This window comes from Betta splendens, chromosome 22 (assembly GCF_900634795.4).
Source record: "Betta splendens chromosome 22, fBetSpl5.4, whole genome shotgun sequence".
Classification (NCBI taxonomy): Eukaryota; Metazoa; Chordata; class Actinopteri; order Anabantiformes; family Osphronemidae; genus Betta; species Betta splendens.
This window is the reverse complement of record NC_040900.2, coordinates 4,469,299-4,484,453: the sequence shown is the minus strand read 5'-3', so window position 1 is coordinate 4,484,453 and position 15,155 is coordinate 4,469,299. Positions and strand designations below refer to the sequence as shown.

At 49.5% G+C, this 15,155-nt stretch overlaps 1 protein-coding gene across 1 annotated transcript; it reads right to left on the bottom strand.

The window, feature by feature from the left end:
* Nucleotides 1-2,208: 2,208 nt before the first annotated feature.
* Nucleotides 2,209-12,533, bottom strand: htr1d (5-hydroxytryptamine (serotonin) receptor 1D, G protein-coupled). Its single transcript, XM_029139681.3, has 3 exons — nucleotides 11,975-12,533; nucleotides 4,055-4,367; nucleotides 2,209-3,964 (listed from the first exon to the last, which is right to left on the bottom strand). Exon 3 carries the CDS (start codon nucleotides 3,838-3,840, stop codon nucleotides 2,707-2,709), a length of 1,134 nt encoding a protein of 377 aa, XP_028995514.1. The 5' UTR covers nucleotides 3,841-3,964; nucleotides 4,055-4,367; nucleotides 11,975-12,533; the 3' UTR covers nucleotides 2,209-2,706.
* Nucleotides 12,534-15,155: the final 2,622 nt, after the last annotated feature.

Sequence of the window (15,155 nt, the reverse complement as noted above, 5' to 3'; positions counted from 1 at the left end):
CAGGTGCAAAGTGACTGTTAACGGACCCCGAACGTTTTGGTATTAGCGCAGAAAAGCATCAATATGAAAATTGACTAGAAGAGATGAAACCTCTCAGCAAACACCACAGAACCAGGCACTTTATGCTTGTAGGAGTGAAGCTAATGCCATTAACCCCCCCCCCTTCCATATTTCAGCATATCAGCTTCATTAGGCAGTGAAAGCTGGCAGATTGTTGTACTGTGGAGCACAGATTAAGGTCCTTGTGCAGCTCTCTGGCCATTTTGGAGACAACGAGTAGAGAGGGTTTTAATCCAGACACAGGTGGAAAAAGGCACAACGTTGATCAGATGACTCGTCAGGGAATGGACCGTCGTCATCATCATGTTCTCGTGTTCTCCTGCATGTGGGAGGATCAAAGTGTCAAATGAATGTAGACCAGCCCGTCACCAGCTCCCCACTTGCGTTGGCTCTTGGCTGAGTCAACAGAGGCGAGTTTTAGTATTATTATTTACAAACCAACCCGCTCCCTCGTTCCGTCTTCGCCGGGCTCTTTCCTCCGACTTCCTTCTGCTCTTGGTTAACCTCCGGTCGGCTCTGTAGCTTCTTGTGGACTCAGCAAATGCTCAGCGCTTTGAAGCACGACTGCAGCTCTCAGGATTTCGTACCCAGCCCTGCGTCTCTGGCTTCTACGGCCGAGTTCCTGCATCCGGGCGCCGCGGCACAGACGACGCCTTCCAGACGCGGAGATGAACCCTGGTACTCGGGGAGAAACTCCGATTGAAACGGTGGCAAAGCGCAGAGGTCTTCAGAAAAAAATAAGTTTTTGAAGCTCATACATGTTTTAAACAAATATTTTTATGGCCTCCTGGAGCCCTGGCTTCATACATAAACCATGAACCCTGTGCGTGTGTGGGAAACACTGTTGGCTGCGTACAGCCGATCACTATTAACACACGCGGGCAGCATTCATCTGGGTAACGGCTGCTTTTCTTCATTTTCAGGTCCGCAGGCTCCCTGTGACTTTCAACAGAGGCGATTTGAGCGATTCTGGCCAAGTGGAGGCTTTAGAGACCTGATTCAGCCTGAATGTGGATGTGAATGTGGGCTGCAGCGTGTGAGGCCTCCTGTCCACGCGTGCACGCACGGTGATGATGATGATGATGATAATGATGATGATGATGATGATGAAACGAGCACCACTCTCTCTTTGATCCGTCACGCTGAACGTGGAAACGACTGTTCCGTGCGTGGGCATCTAACAGAATTCCAGATCGAGGGAGACGTTTGTGAGACGCGGAGTCGCTCTGATCTGTTGCGCAGCCTGTTGCTGTTCTGCTGCTCGTCCCTGTGATGCAGACACCAGGACATCGTCAAACTGTTGCTGTGGAGAGGGTGTGGACGTGTGTGTGTGTGTGTGTGTGTGTGTGTGTGTGTGTGTGTGTGTGTGTGTGTGTGTGTGTGTGTGTGTGTGTGTGTGACAGCCACAGACCTCATGCAGCTTTAAAGCAAAGCAGCCGATATGCGACCACAGAATCTACACTATGTGTTTTATCATCTTCGAGCTTGAAGCCGTTCAAGCTCCGTCTGCAGGCTTGTCTCCGTCCGCTCCCCTTTGTGTTTCCCCTACGTGACTCGACAGTCGTCGTCCCATGAGGTTATTCTGACCTTTTGCTTTCAGTGCATGAGACAACGGTACATTTTCTGAAATCACTTCTTTGTGGGCTGACGTGGAGTGACAGAACTCCTTTCTAAGCTTGGACATTCTGGGTTTTATTCGATGGGGAGAGACGAGTGTAACCTGATTTAACCTCCTGTGGCCAGAGTCCCTTTATGCCTTAGATACATATTTAATCAGAACCTGTATTGATTTATTATTGTTAACTGTAATGTAAAAAAAACCCAAATGTAGTGAGTCTACACAGACGTTCATCCCTCTCCTCCTCATCTACTACTCAATGTTGGACAAGCCTTTCCATAAATCGTCACTTCAGCTTTTCTGTCCTCATCACGTTCACAGTGTATTTTTGGGACTCGTGTTCTTTATTTAAGCGACTCCATCCTTATTGCATCTGGTGACGCGACGCTGCAGCTGTCAGACACGAACACATTACCAGAGGAGCAAACTTACACCCGTCCTCTCGGCCGCCGTCGCCCAAGCGTTGCTGAGGTGTTGAACGTTGTATTAACACATCGTGTGCACCAACCAAAGTAACCGCAGACAGACAGTTTCATGAATATGTGGAGTTTGTAGTTTTTACTACTTCACTGCGACACAGAGACTCACAGAATCAGGAGAACACAGCAGGACACAGATTCTGACAACATGGATTTCATGGCTTTTCATCTCCGGCGGATTAACTCCACTCGCCGAGTCTGATCCACACAATTACAAACAGCACTTACACCAATTCATGTTTCAGCGTTTGCTGGGACAAATATTAACAAGGTCCCAATGAAATGAAACTGGCTTGAACCTTTTTGTTGTATTTGAGTCATTTGTGGAGTTTTTTCCTTTCACATGCATGCAACCGTCTAGTCTGATGGATATACTGCAGTTATCTAAGGAGCTATGGCACAGAGCAGTTTAATGTAGAAAAAGAAGGTTTACAGCATGTGTTTACATGATGGAACACTTAAAGTACGATAATCATCTTTAATATGATTATTATTATTACTACTATTGTTATTTTCTGTGTTTTCAGTCCATTTTAATCCACCGTTTTTTCACGAGCATCGTCTGAGTTTCATGAGTTTCTGGAACGCCTGCTTGAACTCGTCGTTGAACACGGTGTAGATCACGGGGTTGATGAGCGAGTTCAGGTAGCCCAGCCAGGTGAACACGTCGAACAGCACCGGGTCGAACCAGCACGTTTTGCATATGGCCATGACCAGCGTGCCCACGAAGAACGGCAGCCAGCAGACGATGAAGGCGCCCAGGATGATGCCCAGCGTCTTGGTGGCCTTCCTCTCGCGCGCCGCGCACAGCCGCTTCCGCTCCAGCACGCTGTCGGCCAGCTTCACCTTCACGCTGTTCACGAAGAGCGGCGAGCCGCCGCCAGAGTGGAGGTGCACTTCCTGGTTGGAGGCGGAGTTAAGGGAACAGAGCGAGGAGCCGGCGGAGGTCTGGATGAGCTGCGCTGTGGTGAAGCGCTTCCCGGAGGACGACGGCGTCTTGAAGATGCGGGAGCGGGCGGCCACGTAAATCCGCCCATAGAGGATGATGAGAAGCACCGTGGGAACGTAGAAGGCGCCGAAGGTGGAGTAGAGGGTGTACGAGATCTGGTCTGTATTCACCATGCACGCCGTCAGCTCCTCGTGAGCCTTCGCCTGCCGCCAGAAAAGCGGCGGCATGGAGATGGATATGGAGATGACCCACACCACGCCGACCATGACCCCGGCCCGGCGCATGGTGCGGCGCTTGGAGTAGCCCAGCGCGTCCGTGATGGCCCAGTAGCGGTCCAGCGCGATCACGCACAGGTGCAGGATGGAGGCGGTGCAGAAGGTGATGTCGGACGAGAGCCAGACGTCGCAGACGATCTGCCCCAGCGACCACGTCTTGCTGACGGTGTAGACGATGCTGATGGGCATCACCAGGATGGACACGAGCAGGTCGGTGACGGCGAGCGAGCCGATGAGGAAGTTGGCCGGCGTGTGCAGCTTCCGGGTCAGGAAGATGGTGGCGATGACGAAGGCGTTGGAGAGCACCGTCGCCAGGGTGACGGCGGCCAGCAGCGCCGACAGGGACACCTGCAGGCCGAGGAGCGCGGCCCGGCTCCAGGGCGGCGCCGCCGTGCCGTTGGGCGCCTCCGTGGCGTTGCCGTAGGCGAGGTAGTGCAGCGAGCTGTTGTCCAGCGCCATCTCGCCGCCGCGCCGGTCGCCCGGGATCAGACCGGCCTCGCGAGACGGAGGCGTTGGGACGCGCCGCTGGGAAAACACAAATGGCCGCTCCTCATCCTCCGCTCATCGTCCCTCACTGGTCGTCCTGTGTATCACAATGATTTCATATGATGCTCCAGAAAACAGCTAACGGGAGGAGTTCAGTTCAGAATATGCCCCTGCAGTCCAACTCAACTCATTCATCCATTGTACATCTCTAATATGGATTCTCTGCAATGATGGAGCTCCTAGTTTGTATTCAGACGCGCTCCACTTTCTCTCTTATGTCATCTCCAGCCTCCACAGCTGACACCAAGGCCCTCATACCGTCCCTGTCAAATGCTCTGGTGGATTTAATGGGGCGTCCTGTTCACTCAGGAGGACGACAGCTACACGTCGGCTCGTCGCCTCCCAATCAATATCCAAGTGGCGGCTTATGTAGACGTCCACGCCAGCATGTCGTCATCTTTGCTGGGTTTTCATCAAGCTTCCTCCGCAGCATCTTCATCCTAGGAGAGACGGAAGAGAGGGAGGAATGGTTTGTTTAGTTAGACCCACACACACACACACACACACACACACACACACACACACACACACACACACACACACACACACAGCCCTAAAATCAGATCTTGACCCTCAAAAAGGCCTTGAGAGTTGACCATAGGGCCCCACTTTGGTAGAAAAAAAAGGATTTTGGGCCCCACTCCAATGTAACCACAAGGACACACACACACACACACACACACACACACACACACACACACACACACACACACACACACACACACACACACACACAGACACTATCTATCTGTAGACTCAACCTCAACCTGGGAACAGAGCATTATACTGTAACTCCATACACAGACTAAACGCCCACACCTTCTGCCACCAGGCTCGTTGGCGGACAATGAAATCTAGAGAAGCTTTTGTTAAGTATTCCGTGTTAATCCCAACCACACTTACGCTTGTGGCATTACAGTTGGGTTATTTTACTCTGAAAGTCTCATTTCCGTAGCTTTGCCGTGTGGTAATGAGTTTCACCTGTCACTCTGCTGCCTTGCATATTTTCTTATCAGATCCATCTCAGTAAGCGTGAGGCTCCCTCACACCTCAATCTACAGTTTGCATTTGCTATGCGTTATTGAACGGCTGCAGCATGAACACTGGCTGAACCTACAGTAAGTGAAAGGTTTAGTGGACTCTGTTCACCCATTATTTGGTTACGACGCCGGCTCACAGCCCACAAAGCAAATACTGATAAGCACCAACAGAAAGTGAGTCTTTATTTATTTAAATAAATGTTCTTATTTTATTTATTTATTGTGTAAAGTCTCACGTTTTACACAAACCTAAGGCCACGGCGCACACGAGAGCTTTACAATATCAATAAGATTAGCCGGAGAAATTACTTTGCTGAGTTTTGCTTATTGGAACAGGATCCTTGTGCTTCTTAATTGTTTGCTTGGGAACACTTCATATTTTAAACAGTACCTCGCCGAGCTCTGAAAGGTCGGCGTTGGAACATTAGGAAACAAAGCTGCTAAAAAAACAAACCACGGCGCTTGCTGCAGTAATTACTAATGTTTGCTTTTCACACTTCACACATCCTTCTGCCGACACATCACAGGCGTCGGGGCGGATTTGCAATTCCACATTTGTTCCTGATACAACACTGCGAATCGGCTCCATTAACTGAAGTGTTGATTGGCAGACGGGCTCCCGAGAGGCACCGCTGCGCTTCGGCCGCGACAGTAAATACACAGAATAAATAGTAGATGAAAACTGTCTCGTCTGCTTCATTAGCAGACGCAGCAAAATCACTATTGATTCGCTTGGGACCAAGTGTGCGGGGTTTGCTCTCAGCGGGAAATCAAAGTACTGGCAATGAATCTGATCGTAAAGTAAGATCCATTCGATAGATTTTGAAAGTCCAAGTCAGCAGGATTTAAACCTCTCTAAACCTTAACGTCCGCACGAAATGTCCATAAAACAGTTAGAGACGAGTCCATTTAATCCCACGTCGTGTCAGCACATTCATTCACGTCTCAGTGTGAAATCCTGAGTCCAGCTGTGCTCGAAGCACAAATGTGGCACAAGATTCCACCAGGCTGAAATCCGGGGGTCAAAGGTCACGTCACGGTGGCCCTACGATGTCCTGTTGTTAGTTTTCAAACTCAGTAGGCGTTAGTTATAGAGAACCATATGATAACTAGCGAAGAGACAGTGCCGACCCAGGCAAGTGTGCTCGACAGCCACACAAACAGATGCTGGTACAGAGCTCAGCCCACCAGCACTGCAGCGCATGAATTATAATGATGCTGCAACAGGAGCAGAATCATTCAACAACAAAATATCAATGAGTGCAGGAAAACGCTGGACGGCGTCTGGTAGAAAAGCGCGGTCCCTTCGAGGCCAAGCGTTCATAGCGCTGGTGCTTGATGGCTGTGCAGCGTTGACATCAGCCACTACACAGGAGGAGGTGTGACTTAATGTCTTCTGGCTGCTGTTACAACCCATCTAAAAGGTCGCGTTTCACAGGAGGACAGTCTATTTAATGCACCACGCACTGATCCAACCAGGAAGATTGATGTGGACAGCAGTCACTCATTCATTCGCTTCCTTCTACTTAAAGCTGCTATGTTGTAATATGTTTGTGGTGCGATCGAGCCCCAACCCCCAACTCTACACACACACACGCACACACACACACACACACACACACACACACACCCACGTACAGTAGCATGTTTGATGGCCGAGCATCCTATCTGTGTACACATCAAGTCAAGGACGAGGATTATCTCCTAAGGGTCTGGTTTACAGCACAATGAGATAATGAGATTCCTAATGAACGAATGAGAGGAAAAGATTTTCAATTAAGGACAGGCCTCGCCTAAAATTGGCTGTGTACGGTTTGTGTGAAATCTGCATCTGGTCTAGAGAATAAGGATCTGATGCAGCGTGGGATGGTTCAGCACAGTAGGGTCAAATTGCATTATGCCCTCACATAACGGGAAAAGACACGATAAGCGAGGTCAACAGCAGCCAAAGTCAGGGTACGAAGCATTCAAACGTGGCCGTGTGGGTCTGACACACGAGCAGGAGGGCTCCCACGGCATCCAAGCCCATTTGCTCTCGCTCATTTCCTGCCTGGGCCAAATCCAATCAGATGCTACGGCGTGTGCAGCAGCCTGTTTGCCGGTCGTCCCATGTGAACCCAGGAGGCCGGCGAGAAGCCACAGGTGGGAGGGGGAGGGATGCTCCGTGCGGTCGACAGGATAGGATGGAGTGTTTGGATAAAACAGGAGGAAAATCTGGAGCTTTGCATGCTGAGAGCGATCAGCTCAACTTCAGCTCGTGTTGGAAGATTGCTCCATACAGTAAACTAGCATCTCTGAATGTTGATAAATACAAGATCATCACTGCAGTTGCCTTCAAGTATTACCTCACCTTGCAGCCAAAGCCATGAACACATTTGCTTTCAGACTGAGATACACTTGTTCAATTATTTCATTCCTCTTAATGACTTAATTTTTATAATTAATCTTTTCAGAAAAGGCTCAGTAAATTATAGTAGTAATAGAAATACATTTCTACAGGAAGAAGTGAATTCACATTGTTTGTGTGGGGCTGACAATCACTTGTTTGACACTTTATTACAGCGCGAAGCTGGAAGTAATGCTTTCGGAACATCTAACGGCCGTGGAATAAACACGCCGCACACCTCATCCTCGCAGGATGAAGAGGCGCCACAGGTCGACGCTGGTGGCGGCCGAGCAGCGCGGCGGCTAATGAGCGACGAACTGCGGAGAAGGTGTAAAGGGAGTGAAGTTAATGAGAGGCGCAGAGACGGACCTGAGGGCTTTGAAGGGCTGAGGAGGATAATCCCAGCGCTCCTGCAACAGGATATGAGTGAAACAAATCGTTGAAACGAGACAATTAAACCGTTTATTCCTCTGTTAATGAACATCCGCCGCCGTGTTACGTGGTTGTCGGTGACATGGTGTGATTTTTGAAACTGCGATCCAGCCTCTCGCTGCAGAGACACGCCGGCACACGACTCTTTGAAAGTGGAACAAGTCCAGAACAAATCTAGGACACCTGAGAGGCCCTTCAGCAGAGTGGGTCTGTTAGAAGCCGGTGCAGAGATCCAGGGATCTGTAACAATAGACCGTGTGCAGAGTTAGATGGAAGAGGAAAGAAGAGGAGACAGAGAGAAACGCTGGACGAGGTGAGAACATGCAAACATGAGGCTCGGCCACTAAACAACAAGCTCCTTAGGACTTTGAATGATTGTGATCGGCTGAGGGGCGGGTCCTCCATCTATTACCATCAACGTGACCACTCACACCAGAGCCAAAGCAAAAGGACACAAATAAATATAGCTGGGATTGATATCAGTGTACGATGATGAGCACAAGTGCTTTTATCTTTATCTTCTATGTGGGTGAGTCATAAAAGTGAAGTGGCGCTGAATTACGCCAAACGATGATCCATCCAGGAGACCGCGGTGGACGCTTGGCAAGAGACATGGAGGCATGTTAGAGGTTTCGCTGTCCTGCACTGACAGAACAAAGACCATAATAAAAACTAAACGCAGCTAAAAATATCGAACACACAGTCATTTACATAAAGTACAGAATGTATCAATCGCTGCAGCTCAATGACCTTTATGTGGAAAATTGGCCTTTAAGATGTCTTTTCAATGGGACCCACGCACCCGGACACCGTCTGATCCCTTAGAGCCCAGATATTTTCAAAAGGGAGGGAGCAGAGCCGTGCATGAGGCTGAGGAGGAGGGGGCGACCGGCTTCACCTAACAGCCGGACAGACCAACAGGAGGGAAGCCACTGCAGACAACATGTCGCTGTTAACGCAGCTGCCGGAGGCTGATTAACGCGCGGTCACAACATCTACAGACGCACACATCCGTCAGGCTTATTATCCCCCTTCCCTTTGAACAGAACTAAGATCCACATGGCTGAGGATGAGCACGGAGGGGAACAAACGACTGAGCCCTGCAGCTCTGTGCATGAGGCGAGGAGGAAAGGCTGCAGCGAGGCATTGAGCGAGGGTTGACCGGATCCTGTGCAGGTGCATTTATTCGCACTGTAGAGTGCAGTTTTTCAATGAGCGGATGAGAACTAGCTGAGAACGAGCGGACTAACACAAACTCTGTGTGACAACTGTGGCATATGTGGAGGAGATGCATTGATTTGTTTTGGCAATTGAACCGGATGGATCCGAACGGAACGGCAGAAAACGTGTGAAGGTCCATTTAATGAGTAAAATAAGAGCAGAAACTCTGACATCTGGACGTTTGGACCGGAGAAACGGTGCTGTCAATTAAAACCTAACAACTCCCCGTTCAAAGCCTTGCCTAAATTCTAAGTCTCCAAAAAATGCTGGAGTGTGTGAAGCCTCACTGTGATGTGCTAATGTGGTTAAAAAAAAGGCAGAGGGAGACATGACTACAATTTAAAAACTCTCCATAACTAATTCAACTCCAATCGGCTCAGCTGGATTCTGCATATTAAACGCAACCTGCTGCATCTGTGGAATCTACAGTTCGGCTGCTCCCTCGGTGGAAAAACACCACTTGAGGACTTTAGTTTATGTACATGGCGCCTTATGAATATGTAGAAGCAAACGCTGGGACTTTAAATGCGGAGTGACGGGCACACGAGCCTTCAGTCGACACGTGACAGGTTCTGGGATGAGGTAAAGTCATGGAAACACCTCCCAACATGCAGTTCATGGTGAGATACTGACCAAGCTGCTGCTTCTAGGACACAATCTGTGATCAGGACTTTCATCTGCAGGCTTCAATCCCAGGATTAGGATGATTATACAGTAGTGTAAATGACGGAGGCCTGTGTCCGATGAGGCTCGTGGGTGGAGCACGCGAGGACGGGTCAGTTCTGGTGGTGACTTGGTTGGGATAAACTGGCTGTTTATGCCTGGGAGCTGGGTTTTCAGTCGCCGTGAGCCGAGACACCGGCTGTCGTCTTTGACAGCGCGTCTCCATCACATCTGTCGGAGGAAACAGATGTGCTGGCTTTAGCACACGTTTTCACTGTACACCCATTTTCTCCCTCGGCTGTTTGTTTCCTCCCTCGGAAGCAGAGCAGCGGCATTATCGCCGCCGCCGCGCTCCATCACTGCCTTCAGAGGCGGTTGAGATGGAAACGGCGAGCGATGCCGCTCCGAGGCGGCCGTCGCTCCGCTGTTTGGCAGCTCTTCGCTGCCTTGTGTCAGCGGCAGGCTCATTTATCGACCGAGGCGTCGGCGTTCATCTCGTCCTCCTCGTTACAGTTCCGGCGCCTCCTGTTCGTTGCTGTGGCGCCGGCGTCTCCTAAGTAGTGACTTACTCAAATGGAGGCGTTTGGCGGGTTAGGGTTTGGGGGGGGGGGGGGGGGGGGGGCGCTGCATGGGTATGGGCCATCATGCACCAAAACAGCCCGACTCCACTCGTTATGATTTCCGGCCTTTCGTGACAAACTCGGTTCATAACGATCGCGAGGCACAGTCTATTTTTTAACTCCGTGTTTTTACATAATGGTCGACAAACGCCGGCTTTTCATTCCAAGCTGTCAACGCTTTTGGAAGATTGCTTCGGGCTTTGGCGAGTGCCCCGGTTACGCTGCTGTCGGCTGGAAATGTCCTGAATGAGGCGGCGTCTACGTGCAGCAGAAGACAACGTTAGCGACGAGGACGGCTCAAAGTTTGGGTGAACAGTAAAAGTGCTACAGTTCATCAGCTCCTGTCAAAACAAAGGCTCAGAGAGAACGGCTCTCTTATGCGCGTGTGGCATTTACATTTATTATTAAACCAGAACATCATAGTTCTGTGTGATTTGCTACAAAGGAGAAATCATTTTTATGTTGAAGTCGCCCCCAAGATGAATAAAGATCACAGTCACCTCATAACAAAACATCCGAATCCACGATTCCTTGTCTAGAAAGAGGAGACCGGGTTGTGTGTGTGTGTGTGTGTGTGTGTGTGTGTGTGTGTGTGTGTGTGTGTGTGTGTGTGTGTGAGCAGCAGGCTTGCTGGAGTGAGAGGGTGGAGGAGAAAAGGTATCAGAGTGAGAGAGGGAGTGAGAGTGGGGGGGCACTAAAAAGTACTTTTCACCAGAGCACTGGGATGTTCATTCGCTTTCATTTCGCTGAGTATATCTCACATCAGTCAGCTACTTGAGGCAAAAAACGCAACACTCTCCCTGCGATGAGAGCCCGAGGTGGGTTTCTGAAAAGCTCCAGCGCACAGAGGACAGGTTTTTCTTTTATTCCTTGCTAGAAATGGACTTACTGCTTGGGCGGCTCAGCTCCGCTCCACAGCAGCAGCAGCAGCGAATGGCAGAAGGTGCTGATTCTGGTGCACAAATAAGCATTGCATTGTTTAGTATATTAATGTCCACCACAAACCGCATCACTCATCTGAGGGGATCAGCATCACGCATCTTTAATAAAACTGCACCTTAATGAGCTCAGGCACCAGTGGCTCCACTCTGGTCTACTGGGAACCAGTGTCCAAGCTGGGTTTGATCCCTATCACAACTTGGATGTATAGGGTTCATTCTGAAAGTTTAATGGGCTATAATCTTCATCATCGTCACCTTCCTCATCTAGAATGCCATGTTTTGTCATTAAACACGACCCCGTTTGCAGGCAGCCTCCTTCAGGCGTTAATCCCCGCTGGAAACCAGTTTGGCACAGCGCACTAACGCGCCCCAGCCCCGGTAAAGCTCGTCTTCCCTCACAGGGTTTTAGTGCGGGGCTCAGCAGCTGATTCCGACCTCGTCAGTCCATTTGAGACATAGCGTTGCTGTCATGTGGTCTCACTGGTACGGACATTATGGGATAGAACGGCTCCAGTGGCGATGCGTCGCTTGAATTAGGAATCATTTCGGAATTCTCATACTTCCCGTCTGATTCATCTCTGATATTTGTAACAGTACACAGATTAGACAGGTTATAATTTTATGTCTTCTCATTAACTCTGAGTATAATGTCACACCATCCTGCGCTCCGATCCGCGCGTAACGGTACCAAACACACAGTTTTATGCGTAAAGGCTGTTTAGAAGAACGTGAAGCTCGACTCACCGTGTTTTCCTCGTCCGTGGTTTCCCTCCGCTTTATTTTTGCTCAGCCCGACACACAGGCGCGTTATCCCGGCGGCGGAGTCCCTTTACGCACCTCCACCGCGAGCGAGGCGGTTTCCAGCACCGGTCGACAGCGCGAGAAGACGTTTCTGCTGCGCAGCGCAGCGTGTGCTCGACAGAAGCTTAGTCCAACGAGCAGCGTTTAAAGCCGTGGTCTCATCTGTTCCAACTTCAGCAACTCGGGTTCGGTTTGTTTTTGATCCCGGGGCGACTTCACGAGGGCGTCGGGGGGACGCGAACGTTACAGGAGAGGCGTTTTTCCTCGAGGAACGATCACGGAAGCGTGTTAGAAGTGTGGAAAGTGCCGCCCCGCCGGACCCGCGTCTCGTGCGCCAGGACGCAGCTCGCGGTGACCCGCTCCCCAGCGGCAGTTGAAGCCCCCCCGGTGAGACGCACGCGCTCCCCGGTGCCGGTGGGATCCGCACTGAGATCAGAGAGACGTCAACAAGTTGCAGTCAGATGCGCGTTTCTGGGAGGTTTCTGTGGGACCGCCTGAGTGGTAATGGATACGATAATGGATACGATACCCCCCCCCCCACACACACACACACACACAGTCATTAATTTGTGCATTTCTTCCCACCTCCCTTGTTCCACTATGTACACTATAAAATAATATTTTCCAAAATAAAAAAATGACTTTATAATAACACCGCCCCCTCAAAAAAATTCTACCAAAAACAATTTGGACAATATAATAACAATATGACATCATTATGTTTTACTGAAACACTGGTTACAAAGAGTTCCTCCGCTCTTTCATCCTTATACTCGGAATAATTCATGTCTAATTCCTCTTCCTTCGTCGTGCTGAGCTTGAGAGTTGCATTGGTTTCATAAAAATTTAATGATTTCTAAAGCCCCATCCAGACACATTACTCTCGTGTTGACACAGTGCATTTTTACTACCTTTACACTCAAAATGCATGAGTCAGTAAAAAAAAATAGCATCAGTCTCTATTTGAAAATCTGGATATTGCACAATAAACTGCATAAAACTAGCGCCTGTTGGAGCCAGAGACAGAAAAACAAATAGGATTTTACTTTGGGGTTTCTGCTTATGACTTCAAAACAGTCAAGTCAAATATATGTGCAAATGTTCACGGTACAGTAATGGTGCAGGTTTATCACCAGTTTAAAAGTGCACCTTTCAGCAGATGCAGCAACGCTCTTCATTTGAAATAAGGGCTCGGAGACGTTTGCCATTTGGAGAAGAATTCCTGAAAAAATAAGAGGAAAACCCACAGAGAGAAATGTCACGGCTGATAAAGCCATATTTTCCCCTTTCATGCTGTATAACTCGGGGACACTGAGGATGTTTGCTAAGCAACGTGACGGCAGCCTCATAAGCATCTGCCATGAGGAAAACTAATTTAACATCTGGGGAAACTTCTGGGTGGTTTAAGGGACTGAAGCAGGCAAAAACTAAATGTACGCGCAGATACTGCAAACAGGAATAAACTGAGGAGGATCAAAGTGTCTAAAGTGACTGGAAAAAAAGGGAAACAGTTCAGCCTGAGGTAAAAAGAGACAGAGCAGACAACTGAATGAATGAATGAACGCATCGGCTGTGGGACCATGCAGAATGTTACCATCAACACAGTACAGTTTCTAAATACCTCCACATTTTATCTGTTATTGACGATCAAACTCATTGAAGCTGTGACTTAGCAGCATCAACGTCCCATAAAGTGATTGTTTCCTCCCCGCAACATCAAATGAATTAGTTCCCTTCAGATATCAGAGAGTTCATTTCAAACGTCGACTTTCAAGTACAAATAACGTGTTAGTTCATTAAACACCTTGAGCCGCGGCGTCGCTCGCATCGCCTGCATTTCATCTTTAATTGAATCAATACGAGCTTCTTAAAAGCAAATTAACAGGTTCTCGGAGTGGCGGAAATGGTAATAAAGCGAGCACAAACACGCACTAGACAAACACACACGCGCTTTTCTAGGCAGACGGACGTTTTAAACTGACAGCTCCGCCTTTGTTTTGTGAGCTCTGTCTTGGGGAAACTGAGCAAACACTCGCAAATGAAACACAATGGAGGTTTATGATGTGGTGTAGTGTTTGGAAATACTTTGTTCTAAACCTAATTTATATGAGAATATGAGATGGTGCCTTCAGGTGTGTGTGGAGCATCAGAGAATCACACTCTCAGGCTGCTCAGTATAAAATTCTCACACCAACCAGACAAAATGTTCCACATCCGTCCTCCTGAATAAACTAAAAGCACCTAAACAGAAGTAGGGATCCAAAATGCAGACTGTGAGGAAGCAGCACAGGAACGGGTCAGTACACAAATAACAAGGCTGGAGTTGAGCAGGGCACAAACGAGCTGGCAAGCGAGGAGCTGGAGCGGGGCAGGTTAAATAGGACACAGGCCAGACGTGGGCGACGAGGGTGATTAGAGAGAGGACGGAGCGCCAAAGGAGCAATCAGCCGCAGCGCAGGAAGTCAGGGCGGGGTCGCGACCCGGGCCCGAAGAGGCCGGACGCACGCGCCCGAACAACGGGCCGGTCCAGTTCGCCCTATTATACAGCACTGATTCACAGGGCATCTAAAGATGAACTGATGATCGGGTAACCATGGCGACGCAATGGACTGAACCTCCAGCAGAACCTGGGTCAGCGTGGGCGTCCGTCTGCCTCGACCGGCTCCCATGGTTCTGTTCATTGTTCTGCCTCCCAGGTTCAACATACACGTCCATTAATGTGTGTGTTCGGTGCTGACCAACATAAATGTTTCATTATGTTTACCGCTAACAATGTTTGTCCGCTGGAACGAAGCCGGACGCTAAAGTTGACTGGTTTTAAACATTCACCCTTCAGCAGGACGCGGCGTCTCCACAGTGGATCCGTGGAACGGCGCCGCTGCGGAGTCAGACGACGACACGCCCCGCGGTGCCGCTACCTCGCGTTGGAGCGGCGGCTCGAAGCAGCTCGTTTGTTCGCAGAGAGACGCTCCCAGCGGATTCTTCGCACAGCGCTCACGCCGAGTCTGACTGTCTGCGTTTCCCCCACGGTGTGAGAACTTCACGCTAGTCATCAATTATGCATTTTAATAGTTTCCACATATACGTACAGGAAACGTGTGCTGAGTCCAATTTACAGGTTTCC

Coding starts and splice junctions, on each gene's coding strand:
- htr1d (XM_029139681.3), bottom strand. CDS start 3,840: ATGGCGCTGGACAACAGCTCGCTGCACTACCTCGCCTACGGCAACGCC.